This window comes from Pyxicephalus adspersus, chromosome 7, assembly GCF_032062135.1.
Source record: "Pyxicephalus adspersus chromosome 7, UCB_Pads_2.0, whole genome shotgun sequence".
In the NCBI taxonomy this organism is placed as follows: domain Eukaryota; kingdom Metazoa; phylum Chordata; class Amphibia; order Anura; family Pyxicephalidae; genus Pyxicephalus; species Pyxicephalus adspersus.
In genome coordinates this window covers 16,026,292-16,042,326 of record NC_092864.1, presented here as the reverse complement: position 1 = coordinate 16,042,326, position 16,035 = coordinate 16,026,292, and the positions used below count along the sequence as shown (strand labels likewise).

The following is a 16,035-nucleotide window of genomic DNA, read 5'->3' as shown; positions in this document are numbered from 1 at the left end:
TCTACAATATAAAAAAAAATCATAAAAACAGTGTACCGCTTTTGGTACAAAAATCCAGACATCAGTGAAATGCCCAGGGGGTTAAATATAAAGTATTCTCGGTGTGTATATATAAATAAATAAATATATGTTTAGCTTTTTTATTGTTGGTAGATCATTTTGACTTGGTCATTTTAAAAGTAGCTCGCAAGCCACAAAAAGTGGGCACCCCTGTTCTAAAACGAATGCGTTGTGGGCATCCTGTAGCATTCCCAAAATGAAAATTTGCTTTGTGGTTGCAGTAGCTGTCCCTGCAGCAGGCCTCTCTGGCAGTGTAGGGGTTAGAGATGATGCAGGCAGCAAACATGTGCTCAGTTCTTTTCTCCTTTCTTCTTCCTTCCCCTGCTCTCCTCTCTGCCAAGCTGTCAGCTGATGGGACTGATCACCCAAGCGTGGCGCATGCAGCCAGATCACCTCCCAGCCTCCCCATTCAGCTTCTGTTCCCCCCTCCCTCCCACATTTACATGGAGTACCCCTATGAGCTTAACTAGTGCCCCTAAAATATTCCAGGGAAGCCAGCCCTAGCATGCAACCTGCAGATCTGTGCAAGCCTGTCCTTTCTGCACTGCAGCAGGCCATGCAACGCCTTGCAAATAGTCCTTTGTTTACATGCAATGCCTTACTCTGCGGAAGAAGGGCTGGGATTTGGCTCTGGGTGGAAGCAGGAGGAGGAGAGGGGGTAATAGGGGGGAGGGGTGCTGTTTCTGATCTCTTACCAGCTGTTTCCCGCCTTGAAACAGACATCAGCTGCAAACACACACTCACATTGAGAGGCAGAACACAAGGAGAGAGACAGACACCTCCCCCTGATCATCTGGGACATCCTACACACACACTACACCATTGATCTCCTGCATGCACCATCACCTAATCAATAAGGCTGATCAGCAAGAGGAATAAGAAGGGGGAAAGCCACTGGACCTAGGGTGCTAAGGGGGGGTGGGAGGGGTGCACGTTGCTTTTTTATTTTGGGGGGGTGGTGGAGGTTGGTCCTTCTGCTGATTGCTATGGAGTATTTCATGATGCCCGCGCAGAAAGTACCCTCCCTGCAACACTTCAGGAAGACGGAGAAAGAAGTCATCGGGGGGCTGTGCAGGTAGGTACCCTAAGCCTGGCTAGCATTACGCACATGCTTCTGCTGCTTGCAGATCTCCTTAGATCACCTTGCAGACATGGGGAGGGGAGATCAGCTGTGTTTTGTAGCAAAGGGGGTTCTTCTAACATCTACACACCTAAAAAAGGGACAGCTGGGGGGGGAAGGGGTAGCCCAGATAGGGGCATAGCAGGGGCTGGATTGGGGTATTGGGTTTTTTTTTTAAAGGGCGCAGAGGAAGGTTTGTCAGTTGCAAACAGACCCACGTGGTGCCCGGCCATGCTGCAGAGCTGCGAGCTAGAGAGCATGCGAGCAAAGCTTGCTGCAAAGACAACTACCCCTGGAGGAGGCAGATCAGGGGTTTGGGGGCATTTAAAGCCTGATCTGATTGTTACTTGCAAATGATCACACCCCCCCTTACCCTCCTCCTGCGCAATCAGCTGATTTCACACCATTGCTAACTATGGGGCTGTAGACAGACAAGCAACACCTGGGGAGGTTGGGATTGTAAGCTAATGATTATAAGGAAGCAGGGTAACTACAAATCCCAGCATGTCCATAGCTATGATATATAATATATATAATTTACCAAATACATTTTAGTATTTAAAGTTTAACCTTGGATGCTGCAAAGTAAAGGGAATATTCTCAACTAATCAGCAAATTTTGAATCCCCTCTAAATGATCCATTGGGTTACCAGGGAGGATCCACATTCAGCTCACTTTGTTCATTTGGCACAGGCCCACTCATTTTTGGAGCTGTTACCCATATAGAAACAACCAGATTTCCTTTTCACAAATAATCCGATGTCTATTTTTAATTTCACTTTTACTGTAGCATTAGGAATTGTGATCCAAGGTCATGTTGTTTTGCTGCATGCTGGGCTTTTCTGTAGTGTGTACTGTATACTAATACCACCATGTGGCTTTGGTAATGGGTGGGAGGAGGGATGGAGGCTATTGTAGTCTTGCAAGGTCAATAGCAATGTGTACCTGGATGCTAGGGCCCCTGCTGCTCCTAAATGGGGCCCTCAATAAACACAGGTCACCTGGCTTTTGTAGGTGATGAGTACTAATTACCCCCTCAGCCATATGGGGATTGGCTTTGCTGAAGGTCAATATAATTCTGCACTTGCTGCTGTGGTTGTTCAGATGCCCATTTCCTATTACATTACCTGCTTGTAGGTAAATGGTATCCTTTATTCTGATTGGCTGCATTTTTTGACTAATTTTTTTTGGCTGAACATACGCCATATTATATTAAGAGCCAATTATGACTTCTGATTGATTGTGTTTTTTAATAGCCGTAATTTATTAGAAAAAAAAATCCAAAATTAAACCATTACCTGATTCTTACCTGTATTCTTTACTGAAAAACAGGACAAAACCTTGGGACATCTGCAGACCAAAAAGAGTATCGTGTTAGACGAGTTAGGCATGAAATAGTTTAGTAAATTCCTCAAAGCTTTTAAAAAAAAAAACTTGAAAATGGGCTCTGTAGACATCAGTACTTGCCTGTCTTGGCTTTAGAAGAGCTGAGCTCGATGGGGAATCTTCTGGCGGTGTTGGATATTTGGTCCCCTGCTACGCTCTGTGGTTCAATCCGTCCGCCTATATGGTGCAAAGTAAGAGGGGCTGGCCGGAGGAACCACAGAGCTTAAAGAGGGGGACAACGCAAGCAACTCTTTCAGAAGTTTTGAATGCTGGTAACTTTTAACCAGCTGACTTAACTTTTTAGAAGAATAATTGGCGGCAGGACGGGTGGGGGTTAAGTCGTCTTTACGGCCTTATTTACAAGTTCCAAGCATTGTTTTTTGCTGTTATCTATTGACTTTTTTTTTTTACTCTTTAGTACTTAACCTCACTTGGCTGTTCTTAGGAAAAAATGATTTTCATGCTGCATGTCAGTGGGCTGCCATGGCGTGCACCACACCCCCTTTATTCTAGGGCCACATAGGTTATTTCCAGACTTATACTAAGGGTTCTTCTAATGGTTCTGTTATGTATTTTGCATTCTGCACCCCCATGGGCCTGAATACCTGCATAGCAACCCACCCACTTCTTGATCTCAGGTGTGTACTGCACTGCATATTAAACACATGGAAGGAGTGGCAGCACCAACTTTATTCCTCTGGACAGCCATGCTAGGATTTGGGGCATTGTGCCCGGTGACGTACCGGGGCTCCCCACTCGTGACCTTGCAGACTGTGGGCTGAGGAGGTGAACAGCGCAGACAGGCCTTGCCGTGACTCTGCAGCCCGTCTGGAGTAGGAGTGTCGGCGCGCGCGAGGCTGCCGGGAAGTGTAGTTCGGCGGCGCGGGGGACGCCGGGAGATGTAGTCCGTAGCAGGCCATGCGTTCGCTGAGCACAAAGCGTGGTGCGGGTAGGGCGTCACGTGACTCAGTGTTTTCCAGCTTGTGGAGTGTTCAGCTGCCAGGAGGATTCCTTCTCACCCCATGTACTATAGAACATCCAGACATTCATTGTATTTATTTCAAATTAACACTTTTCAATCTCATTCTTCTTCGAGGAGCCAATCTTAATATTACTCTTATTATTTTATGATATACAGAGCAGAAGGGGATCTACATTGCTACAATCTGCAAATAGAGGGGCTTATGCTGATGTGCTCATAAAAAGCTAGACGCTTTGCTCCCTCTGATCTGGGAAAAGCATGCACCCAGTATAGTCAAATCTTGATCTGCATGCTCAAGGTTGATGACTTTTATTATTAATAGTAAACAGGATTAATATAACGCCAACATAGTATGCTGCGCTGAAGATTAAATAGGGGTTGCAGATGACAGACAGTGACAGGAGGAGAGGACCCTGCCCCGAAGAGCTTACAATCTAGGACTTGATAATTACTGATTCCTTTGGATCAGTTAAGGCGGGAAGTTGAAAGCAGAGTTCAGCAGTGGCAGGTGATATCTTTGTATTGGATTTCCTATAAGGAAATGCAAAGCAGAAAAATAAAACCGTGGTGTCACATTTCACTTACACCATGAGGTAAATTGAAGGCAATGATCAAACTTTATAAACATAAGCAGAATAGTGATCATGGGGCAGTCACTAGCATTGTCATTATAATATATAATATAATTATAATATATTTTTTTTAATAAAGAGTATGGGTAAAATAAGTGCACCCCATGTATGTATACACATGTGAGCTTGTTGCTACTCCTTCATCCTCCAACTGGTGGACAGGCACGTGACACCCCCTCAATACTAATAAATTGCCTCCATCCCCTATATCTAAAAGTTCCAGCTTTGCAAAGTCTAACAAATTTAATAAAGGCCTAGTGCATAAGTCACCACCTAAAGGGGGCTCTAGTATATATCTAATAATACCTAACTCCAAAAAGCCTTTCATCAAACCTATGTATTACACTGAGCTTTTTTACAATGCATTTAGAAAGAGACCCCACACATGAGCACAGTAGCGGCCTTCACAAGATGCTAGTCCAAGGTGGTGGCTGCGGTGCTAGCCAGTGGTAAATTATTATTACACAGTATTTATATAGCGCCTACATAATAGGCAGCGCTGTACCAAGTCCATAGTCGTGTCACTGTCCACCTAAGGAGCTTATAATCTAATGTCCCTACCATCGTCATATGTCTTAATACAGTCTATGATCAGTTTGGGGGGAAGCAAATTATCCTAACTGCATGTTTTTGGGATAAGGGAGGAAACCCACACAGACACGGGGAGAAAACTCCATGCAGATCGTGTTCTAGCTAAGATTCGAACCTGGGACCCGGAGCTGCAAAGGCCGGAGTGCTAACCACTGAACCATGGATCACAAAGCCAAATATAAATAATTCTTTGGAAGGAAAGCCACTGGGATCAGAAGATGCTGCAGGGGGTGTGGCTACAACATTGGCACTGCTGATTCATTGGGCTTTAGCTTGACAATCAGCACCTGACCACACCCAGTCCCGCCCACTTTTTTCTAAATTGACAGCACTGATCTCCCTCCCTCCGTGATCTGCAGTGTCTGGCAGGGGGAGGGCGTGAGACACAAATGAAGGAGGATTTGGCTCAGTCAGGGAAGATAAAGGATGTCTTTTATTTACTTTTAGCCTTTTGAATCTTCTAGTAACAAGATAACTATGTGTATTGGTCAGTGAATACAAATAGGAAACCACAGGGGAGTGACTGATTAGGAGGACTTGTAAGTGTGGACTCCTTCTCATCAGGAGGTAATTTGCATTTCTATTGGCTGTGAAGGAAGCAATCTTACAGCAGGGGGTTCTGTTAGGTGCAAGTTTTCCCAGCAGTTGTCCTAATTGCCTTAAAGAGGTAATTAAGGAATCTGCTATGTTTAAAGAGATTTTGTCACCTGAGGAATCGGGAAGGGGGCTGCAGGTATGAAGTGCAGCAATTAGAGAAACCTGCCTGTTCATGGCAAATCTATTCTGCATGGCAAAGCTTTGACACTTTCTAATTGTGATAAACTTTGCCCTCCCCTTCCAACTTCCTATTGGGCAGTGAGGCTGCTTATCATAATGGTGAGCCAATAGTAATGTGCAGGGGATTTAATTCATTTTCTAGTTGTTTGATGTGTGGTATATACTTATATATCCTCTTGTGTATTACACAAAATAGGCTTTGGGCTGTATGTATCTATATTATTACCCTTTTTTATAGTGTATAGTGTCTGGCAGATACTAGAGCAGTGGTTTGGACTTCATGTACCACTAAATTTACGAACCTCAAACCGCGCATGTGCAAAGAGTCGTGTGTGACTCAAAGGGTAAGAAACTTCCCTGAGAGTGACGTCATGATGCCAGAACCTGGCCATTCTTCTATTACAGGTCCAGAGACACAACCTGCCCACCACCCTGAATCTGCAATCCATATGAGGGATAGAGGTCGCGCTCTGACCACTGGGCCCCCAGCCGAGTCCTTCTCCTGACCCCACTGGGGGGCGCACCAGCCAGAGCCACGGACTACCACTTGGCGACCGCTGTACTGGAGCAATGGTAAAGGAATGGAGTGGCTGTATAGTAGAATGCTGTAGGTTGTGGATTCTAGGATAGTGCTGCCCATCTGTCGGGAGTCTACATACAAAAAAAATGCAATGTGGGTTAAGAAAAGAACCCTGCAGACCCTTTAGTGACAGCTCTTACCATTATTTGGGAAAGGCTGTCTTTAGATATAATTGCGTATTTGGGTAGTTGGGTCTTTTGAGATTGGAAGAGCTTTGAAAGTCATGTCCATTGTGCATGGAGCCATGGGCCCTGATTTATTAGTTAAGTTCTGGACAGAATAGACTTTCATCAGTGAAGCTGGGTGATCCAGCAAACCTGGAATAGATTTCCTAAAAGTCATTAGCTATTTGTTAGCAAATGTTTTTATTCCTTGACCAGATCCATTCCAGGTTTGCTTGATCACCCAGCTTAACAGATGAAAGTGTATTCTCTCCTAGCCTGTATTCTAGCCTTGGAGAACTTTAATAAATCAGGTCCATGGTCTTTATCTGGAGGTTCGTAGATCCAAAGAAAAGGTGCACACCATCCATGGTTTAGAACTTGCAAACCAAAATAAGGAACAGAAGGTGAAGAAATAAATGTGGTCTTCACCTGTCAGTCTTGCCTGCAAATAGATTAAAAAAATGGGACGCACTACCTAAAATTTTAGGTAGCAAACGTGCACAAGTTTCTCCCTGCTCCTATTGGGTTGAATTGGGGTGCGGTTGAGCAAGCGATTTAAAACAGAAAAAAAAACTGCAAATCTGAAAAAGATCAGAAAAACAATGTGTCTTGTTTTCAGAATAGCATTATTTTTTGCAAAGGTGCATTGACCAGCAGTCATCCATCAAAGCCGATTACATGGAAATGTGTATATTGCACGCATGCAGACATATGAAGAAGTTTGTGACAGACAGCGAACATTTGTTCATACTGTCTGAACTATGTTCCTGCACTGATCAAACTAATCTGGTGCACAATAAAAGAACTGGAAAAAAATGGCAGCTTTGGCCAAAAAAAGTTTTATATGCAATCGTCTTGTACATAACATGGTTGTCAAGTGTTCTGTTTCCTGCAGAACGGACCACCTAATTTCGAATTGTCCGATGATAGTGAAGTCCTGGGGAACATTACACAAAGCAGGATGCTGGTTGTTGTGGAAAGCGGCATGCATTGTGGCCAACTTTCCCCAGTTTGTCCCTCCAATGTTTCCAGGATTGTTGGGAACCATAAACGCCAGTGTTGAACCCAGAAAGCTTTGTGGGAAGAAATTGTAGGCAGGTGGCAGCCCCTGTATTGTCACCCAGCTTTTCAGTAACCACCCAAAAACAGCCGGGTGGTGCACCCAGCTAAAAGTGGCTGGGGAGAACAAATGTCCTGTTCTTCTCACCCAATCACTATTTTTTCATAGAAGGGATCATGGAGAGCTAATTTAAACCCAAAGTGGCCACATCTGCCCAATACTGTGTGCTTGTTCAACATTTGGTCCCAGAACATTTTGGTACTTTTATGGTGTTTGCTTGGGTCGCCATTGGCTTCCTTAGCCTATCAATGCTTTGGAAATTAAAGATCTGCCCATTGAAAAGGGTGCAAAATGGATGCCTGGAGACATGTTTCTCTTTCTGGAGACATAGCTTGTGCATATTAACTGAAATTTGATATATTGGAATTTTTTTTGTTCCCAGATACCAGATTAACAATGTCCTTTTATTATACATAAAATTAAGATAACCTTTCCATTGCTGCGCGAGGTGTCTTTTTGCTATACTCTGTCCTCTTGGTAATCATGTCCTGTGACTAATCTCTTCTATGGAGAGGGGAAAAGATTTTGGTGGGGGCAGGAAGCTGGAGTTCCCTCATTCAACCCTGAGGGGGTCAGCTGCCTTCATTCTCCCCCTGTACTGTCATCTGGAAATTATTATGGAGGCCTGAGGGCAGACAGGAGGGGATGAAAGGAGGGGGTCCTCGGTTCCGGCTTCCATCCTTTCCTGAGAGGGGCCACACACAGAGGCACCTAATAGGTCACATTGTGCTGGCCAGTGTACAACGAACACCCGGCTTAACCCGTTCAGATCTGCGTGTCTGGAACCAAGGACATGTATTATAATTTATTTGTCTATGTTTGTACATGTGCTTCAGTTGCATGTCTCCTATTGCCCGTATAAATTCCTGCATATGGATTTGGCTTGGTGGTTGTTGGCATCACTGGCATCCTTTCCTTCAGCCTCAACTAGCCCCAAGCAATAAATTTGGAATTGTTTTGACACCAGGCTTAAGGATTGTGACCCTGGAACAGAAGATCAGCTGATCCTGATGCTCAGACACGCAGACAGTAGGAGTCAGGTTTTCATCCCCACTTGCTAAACCTTCTGGAACCCTCTGGAAAATGGCTATTCGAGTATAAACCTGTGCAGGCTTTCCATACTCTGTGATTGTGCACAGGCGATTGGCACTGCACTGTGGGACAGGGAAAGTCTGTACATGGGCGATCTATACCGGGAAATACCAGGTTTTCGGAGAGCCTCCAGCTGATAGGAGAATGGAGGTCAGAGCAGGTTGCGGAAGGTCAATTCAGCAGCGCTCTGGTTTATTCTTACCTCTGCCTTGCAGTTTGTTAGAACTTTGCTCCTCTAAAGGCACCACTTCTATGTGTTGCTTCCAGGTGTGTTCGATCGTATGTACCCCAATGGGTGTAATTTTTCCTCCCAAGCCATCTTGATGTCACGATTTTGTCTTTTCATTAGAGCAAAGTTTCGGCACACTGGACGGGAAAATAAGAATACTTTTTACGGGACACAGCTCTACCTGGGGTCAGGATTGTTGTAAATGCAATTGCTTGCAATGTATTTTTTTTTATGACTTTTTGCTTTGTGCAGGTGATTTTATTCTATTTTTGTAGTGATTATTTTCAGCATGTTGAAACTCGTGGAACTAAAGTCCAGTAACCATAAAGGCTTCTGCAGATGGGTATTGGATGGGTATTGGACTTGGAATGTAAATACAGAATGCTTTAGTGTTTCACAATCTAATGCCCTACCATGGTCTTGGCCATTTTTTTTTGGAGGGGGACAGTTGACCTAGAAGTATGTTTTGGGAATAAAACTGTACAGAAACCCTTAAGCTCAATGCAATGCCTTGGCTAAGCTTAGAACATAGGACCCAAGTGCTGCAAGGCAAGAGCACAAGCTCCCTAGCCATCATGAATCATTTAGGTTGTAGTTGCTCATAGGGTTGGTCTAAGCTGATCGGAGTACTCCGAAAAGAAAGGCAATTCCTGTACAAACTGTGTACATAGGCCCTTTGGTATATTCTGATTGGCTGTTATTGAACTCTTGCACATTACACAGCGTTATAACTAAGTGCACCTGTGATGCAAAAAATAAAAATAAAAAATGAAATATCCACCAAAGTATAAAAAAAAAGCTCCTAAATTATTCCTAATAATTTTTTTTTTCCTGTCTTCTCGTAGCCTGGCTAATATTCCTCTAACCCCAGAGACGCAGCGAGACCAGGAAAGGCGAATACGCCGTGAAATCGCCAACAGCAATGAGCGACGCCGAATGCAGAGTATCAATGCTGGTTTCCAGTCTCTGAAAACTTTAATTCCCCATACAGATGGGGAGAAGCTAAGCAAGGTCAGTGGCTGGGTCATTATCAGGGGGTGGACTATATTTGGAAATTCTATAAATGATGCAACGTGTCAGCGATGTTCAGTGTGTGCTTTTTATATACACTCTTATTTCAGGAAATAAAATCTGCAGCTGTACTTTTTTTCTAGAAGGATTTTTGTGCAATGTTTGCTTCGTTAATGAAAATGTTGTTAATAAATAGGAGATAATTAAATGTGTTTGAATTGACCATTAATATACCGGTGCAGGATTATAAAACGTAAATCTTTTGCCCATTACTTCTTGCATATGTATGAACGACAGAACATTTTACTGTGTGCTAACATAATGCATGTAACGTTAAAAAATATGCACTGGTTGACCTACAAACTATTCGTTGTTTTGCTCCAGGTCCAGTTTTTTACATTGCGCTTTTTTTATTAAAACTTACCATCAGTTCGCTTGAGCTGTAAAGACTTAAATTTAGGAGGGCTTTAATAGGTGGCAGCCTGTCCTCTGTTATTAAAAACTTGCCATACACCATTCTAATTTTGGGTTTGTTGCAGGATTGTATTCAAGTATTCTATACTGCTCCTTTAACAACTTATTGCTATTGATTGGGAGTTTTAGGTCTTTTTGCCTCTGGCAAGGGATTCCGGTCATTTGAACAAAACCATGACAATGCATTCTATGTTCCTAAGGATAGTTTTGGTAAAGCCTAAAGGCATACTATGATGAAGCATTCTTAAATTACTTTTGTAAATTAATGGTGCTACCTTGTTGTCACTTAGGGCAAATTCATCTTCCATGCAGGTGCATCTGATAAAACTGCCTGCATTGTTCTGAGCTGTATTATGACATCTGTTTTCTTTATTTCCCATACAGGCAGCCATACTGCAACAGACAGCAGACTATATATTCTCCCTGGATCAGGAGAAGACCAGGTTGTTGCAGCAGAACACCCAACTCAAGAGGTTTATCCAGGTAATAGCCATAGGAAAAATGTTCCCAGAATGCAAGTGTGCTACAGACTTTAGTTTTTAGTGCACATAGCTTCTATTGTTGTAATCAAGAATGAGCTGTTACCTATACTAGTTTACAATATATATGAACCTGTGGCTCTTTTCTTTAGCTGTTAGAATCTCTTGAAACCTGTTCCCAGTCTGGTATGTCTAGTGGTATGCCCGCAGGGGTCCCAAAGGAAGCTGCGGCATGCCCGCAGGGGTCCCAAAGGAAGCTGCGGCATGCCCGCAGGGGTCCCAAAGGAAGCTGCGGCATGCCCAGTTTTCTTCATATAGGACCCACAGTTCTCTAAGTAGAACTTAATAATCTATGAAGCCTCCATACCTTCTATATTTTCCAACACTTATAAATGATGTCAGTGTACCAATGTTTTATATGAAAATACCACAGATATTACTTGGCTGGTTCATTTATTCATATATTGAAAAGAAAACCTGACACTGTAAATCTTATCTATTAAAGATTGTTTTATGTATACTAGAGGTTATGTAGTCCTTATACCGGCTTGGCTCCGCAGCAGAATGTTTAAAGTATTGCCCTCTGTTTTTGGTAGGAATTTAGTGGCTCCTCACCCAAGAGGCGGCGGGCAGAAGACAAGGATGAGGGGATCGGCTCTCCAGATATTTGGGAGGAGGAGAAAGTTGAAGATCTGCGTAGAGAGATGATTGAATTAAGACAGCAGCTAGACAAGGAACGTTCCGTCAGGATGATGCTGGAGGAGCAGGTAATTAATGAACTTTTCTTAAGCAAACCTGTCGCTGCTGGTTGCATGAATAAAGTGTAGAATGGCCTTCACATAATAATAAACTACTTCACCCCTAAAACTACTACCAATGTGCAAAATCTGCTTGCTACGGCAATAGGTTGCCTCACTGACAAAGACGCATTTTAAGGAGTCAGTTTCTATATCTTTACAGAGTTACAGAATTAGGTTCTTGTACTTTAGTCATTGGAGGAACAATAACGTTTTTTTTTTTTTTTTTTTTTTTTTTTACAAATTAACATTAAACTCATGACAAAGGGTCCCCTTAAGCGTGGTAAGTAATAGCAAGGGTCCTCAAATTTTTTTACTGATTGTGTGCTATGAATTTTTCCTACAATAGGTCATTGCTTCAACTTTTTTACCGGTTTGTAAAGCTGTATCACTAGGCTGTACATCAAATCCGCAAACTGATGATTAAAAAACATGAAAAAGGAGCATTAATCTCCCCCTGGTGACTTAAAAGAAGAATGCAAGCTATTATTAAGCATGATCACTAAATTGGATATGCTATATGTATATAAAATGTCAAACAGAACTCAGTATTATGGAGATATTAGTCTGGGGGAATATTTAGGGTAAACTACCCACATACTAGCAGCTAAATATTATCTAGAGTCCATTTTGTTGTCTCAAAGGGCATTAAGAATGGGTCCTTGAGGGGTTATCATCTTCTCATTGGTCAATATCGCAGTGATTGATTGATCTGCCTTATCACTAGGTCCGAGCTCTGGAAGCTCATATGTACCCCGAGAAGTTGAAGGCGATAGCTCAGCAAATCCAGCGTCAGGATGAGGGAGGGAAAGCACAGGGACAGGCACAGGAGTCAATGGACAGGGGTGAGCAGCTCCTCCATTCTCAGGTGAGTCCTCTATTTATTTTTTTTTCTTTCTATTAGCACGCTGCTACCCTCTTCTCCTATCCCAAGTCTTAGTATAGTAATTGCCTAATTTGTCATCATCAACAGCTAGATCAAGGAAAAATAGGTTATTCCCATTATTTGTGCAAACATGAAAAAATGAAACGGAGAGTCACAACTGGTCACATTTGCCAATATTTTGCAACCTTAATCAGATTTGCATCTTAAAGTATTTTTGTGAAATGTTCTACTTGTTCCAGCAATGTAGCCATAAAACGTGTGTGTGTGTGTGTGTGTGTGTGTCTGAGTATGAATATATAACCACCCCCCTACACACACACACATCCTTTAATATTTAACTACCGCATGGTTACCTTTTTGTTTTGTTTTTTTTCCCCCCCACAGCTCCTGCCACCTCATCTGCCCCTGGCACCCACCCACCACCCCACAGTAATAGTGCCTGCTCCACTAAATCCACCCTCTCACCACATCAATGTTGTGACCATTGGACATTCCTCGGTAATCAGTTCAGTGTCCACATCCCGGCAAAATCTGGATACCATTGTGCAGGTGAGTTCAAAATAATTTGGTGGCTAAAAAAAGTTCAGAATGCAATCTGCTCGTTTGGTGGTTGATTCTTCTAAACCGCTGTCAAAAAGTATATATTCTGGGTGTAACGCCTAAAATTAAAGCCCTGCACAGACCTCAGATATCTGTCGCTGGAAACTATTTTTGTGCAAGCAGCACCCCACTGTGCTTTTCTGCACAGCAATCATCCAGGGGGGATTCTTACCCAAGTCAAGCACGACTGTGCATCATAAGTGACAAATATCCGATGCAGTGTTTCTCAACCTTTTTAACATGGAGGTACCCCTTGAAAAAATTTTCAGGTCAGCAGGAAACCCCCTTTTATAATTACCATATTCACAGTATTCTAGTATAATATTGCAGTAAATTAGTAGGGCTGTCATCAGAAAGAACGCCCCTTACATTGGTGTTCAGTGAGAAGAATTTCGGCCATACGGATACCCAAAAAGATCGTTGTTGTCAGTTATAATGTCCTAGGAGTCAAAAATTGCTCATTGCTCAAGGAAACCCTAGCAAACTCTGGAGGAACCCTGGTTGGGAAATACTGCTCTATATACACCTCTGTGTTTAAGTGGTAATGTGGTAGCCACCCCCAATGATAGTATAAAACAAAAAGTGGAACTAACGAAGAGAGGGTTTTTTTTTTTTTTGGCTATAAATAACAATTATTGTGTATCTGGTGTTCAATATTTAAATAGGATCAAATTGCATGTTGGATAGGTCAATAAAAATGGATTAGTCCAAAGCTAATTATATCATCCTGGGATAGGAGTATAGCTGTTAAGAGTCTTTTTACCTGACGCGTTTCGCCCTTTTTGGCTTCAGCAGGGGTATACTTTAGACTACTACTTTAGAAGGATTTTGAGTACAGGTAGTCTTCGGGTTACATATGAGATAGGGAGACTGTAGGTTTGTTCTTAAGTTGAATTTGTATGTAAGTCGGAACAGGTACATAATTTGAATTAATGCAATTAGGACAGATGTTTGTCTCAACATATTATTAGGCATGGTGGTGTCAGTTACTGTATTAAATCCTCACTGTGAGTTATTCACAAACAAAGCAAAAAAAAAACAAAAAACTTTACGGGGCCTAGACATCCATTAACTTATGGAGCAAGCTGTGCTTTGATATGCAAAAAAAAAAAGAAAAAAAGCTGCAGTTTGGTCATTAAAGAGTTACAAGATGTTACAGATCAGCTCAGCTCTTAGGATCACCCACAATCTCAGCTGTGTTTAGCAAAAGATTTCTTCGCAAACGTCCTCCATCCTGCACACTAGCAGCAGGGAAGCCCTGTTTGTATCTAGGAGCCGTCCGTATGTCGGATGTCCTTAACTCTGGGACCACCTGTAGTTGAAAATAGTTGTTTGGTTTGGCCTCTTGGCCATTTCCTGCCTTCTGGCAGCACCTTTTGCTTCACCAAATCTATCCACAAAAAGAGACAAACTTTCACCACTGTCAACCAGATTCTGATACTTTTACTTCTACAAGCAGCTGTACTTTTAGAATCCGTACCTCCTGTTAAAATCTTCCTTACCTTAACCCAAATTATGCTCCAATCTACATTTGTTACACTTTTCGTGACATTACCAGACAACTATTTTCAACTACTCAAACAACTGTTTCTGTCCTAAGTATACCCTGGAGAAGCCAAAAAGGTGAAACGCGTGGGGTAAAAAGACTCTATACTGCTAACTTTAAGTAGTTGTTCTGTGTCTAGCATGAAAGGCCCTATCCCACGATGATATATTGGGCTAATCTATCTTTATTGACCTATCCTATGTGCAGTCAATACCTCTTCGTTATTTCCACTTTTTGTTTATTGATATATTTCTTTATATAGGTCTGACTTGCTTTTGACGGCTGTTGCCCATTAGCAGCTAGTTTTAAACATATGCCAGGGGTGTCAAACTCAAATACACAGTGGGCCAAAATGAAAGACTTTGACAAAGTCGCGGGCCAAACTTGAAACTGAAATAACACCGCTACTACAATTCCCTGCGTCAAGAAAACGGTCCAATGCGGGCCTTAATGGTATGAGTGGCTGGAACTCCCTCTTCACTGAAATAGCACCGCTACTACAATTCCGTGCGTCTATAAAACAGTCCAGTACGGCCTGTTGGTTTATAGACGAGTGATGCCGGGAATTGTAGTGGTGATTCAATTTTAATGCAGCGGCGGTCCAGCTGCAATTCAAATTTAGGATTCCTTGGGGGGCCAAAAAAAAAAAAAGGACAGTGTTTGGCCCACGGACCAGAGTTTGACACCCCTGAGATATGCTAAAGCAAGCCTATTATGTTAGAGCTGGCAGAGTAACTTTTTGTACTTCTTTTCCCCACTAGGCTATACAGCACATAGAGGGCACGCAGGAGAAGCAGCTGCAGGAAGAAGAGCAGCGGAAGGCTGTCATTGTGAATGCTGCCCGTCCGGGTGAAGGTTCAGACACCGCTTCAGATACAGAATGTGAGGACAGCGGTGCAGAACAAAGCAAGGATGATGCCATGGAAGACCCCTGACATCTGCTACCCCACCCACACGTGGGGAGAGACTGGGGGAAACTGGAGGGGGGGGGGGAGGCTGCGGGGGTACTAGCGGGAGCCCTACCAAGAGTTGCCTTCATCCAGCCTCCTTCCTAAATCTTGTAGGGTTTCTAGGGGTGGTCTATCTCTGACCGCAAAGATACTGTAATAAGATTGAGGGCGAAAGGGTTATAGCGCACTAAGGGAATGCCCTGGTCTAATAGAAATGAGAAAGGGCATTATGGTGGGGAGTCCTTAAACCTAGTCCCAAAGCTTGCAGCAGTCCCTCTATTCCTATTAAGATTCTCTTTTAAGTCTTTCCTAGTGGAAGGGATTAAGGCCTGCACTGGTAAAAAGGGGTTATAATAAGCTTTTATAAAGTGTCCCTCCTTGCCACTGTTAATAGGACACCGTACAAAAAAAAAAATCTATACTGTATGTATTAGTTCAATACATACTTTAACTTTACAATTTCTAAATTTATAGAAACATTTTATACTTCTGTATATTTTATAGAGAGCTAGCACGCGTATTACAAACCTATATTTGACATCTGTTTCTTTTCTAGGAA

The 16,035-nt window shown here is 42.8% G+C and overlaps 2 protein-coding genes across 6 annotated transcripts in view; one reads left to right on the top strand and one right to left on the bottom strand.

Annotated features, from left to right (window-relative positions):
• GLIS2 (GLIS family zinc finger 2) overlaps nucleotides 1-3,407 on the bottom strand; it is a 56,655-nt gene extending 53,248 nt beyond the window's left edge. For 2 of the 4 annotated variants that reach the window (XM_072417621.1, XM_072417622.1), the window contains exons 1-2: nucleotides 2,648-3,407; nucleotides 2,490-2,530 (exon numbers count right to left, since the gene is read on the bottom strand). The gene's annotated coding sequence lies outside the window, so the exon portion shown is untranslated. Of the gene's footprint in view, nucleotides 1-2,478; nucleotides 2,531-2,647 lie in introns of all 4 variants that reach the window. The other 2 variants (XM_072417623.1, XM_072417619.1) reach the window with 2 other exon arrangements.
• On the top strand, nucleotides 1,006-16,029 carry TFAP4 (transcription factor AP-4). Of its 2 annotated transcripts, XM_072417627.1 has the most exons (7): nucleotides 1,006-1,135; nucleotides 9,579-9,744; nucleotides 10,603-10,701; nucleotides 11,294-11,464; nucleotides 12,222-12,362; nucleotides 12,765-12,929; nucleotides 15,288-16,029. In XM_072417627.1, the coding sequence occupies exons 1-7, from the start codon at nucleotides 1,047-1,049 to the stop codon at nucleotides 15,459-15,461; spliced, it is 1,005 nt and encodes a 334-aa protein (XP_072273728.1). In that variant the 5' UTR covers nucleotides 1,006-1,046; the 3' UTR covers nucleotides 15,462-16,029. The 2 variants fall into 2 exon arrangements, with proteins under 2 accessions (XP_072273728.1, XP_072273729.1); XM_072417628.1 differs by lacking the exon at nucleotides 12,222-12,362.
• Nucleotides 16,030-16,035: the final 6 nt, after the last annotated feature.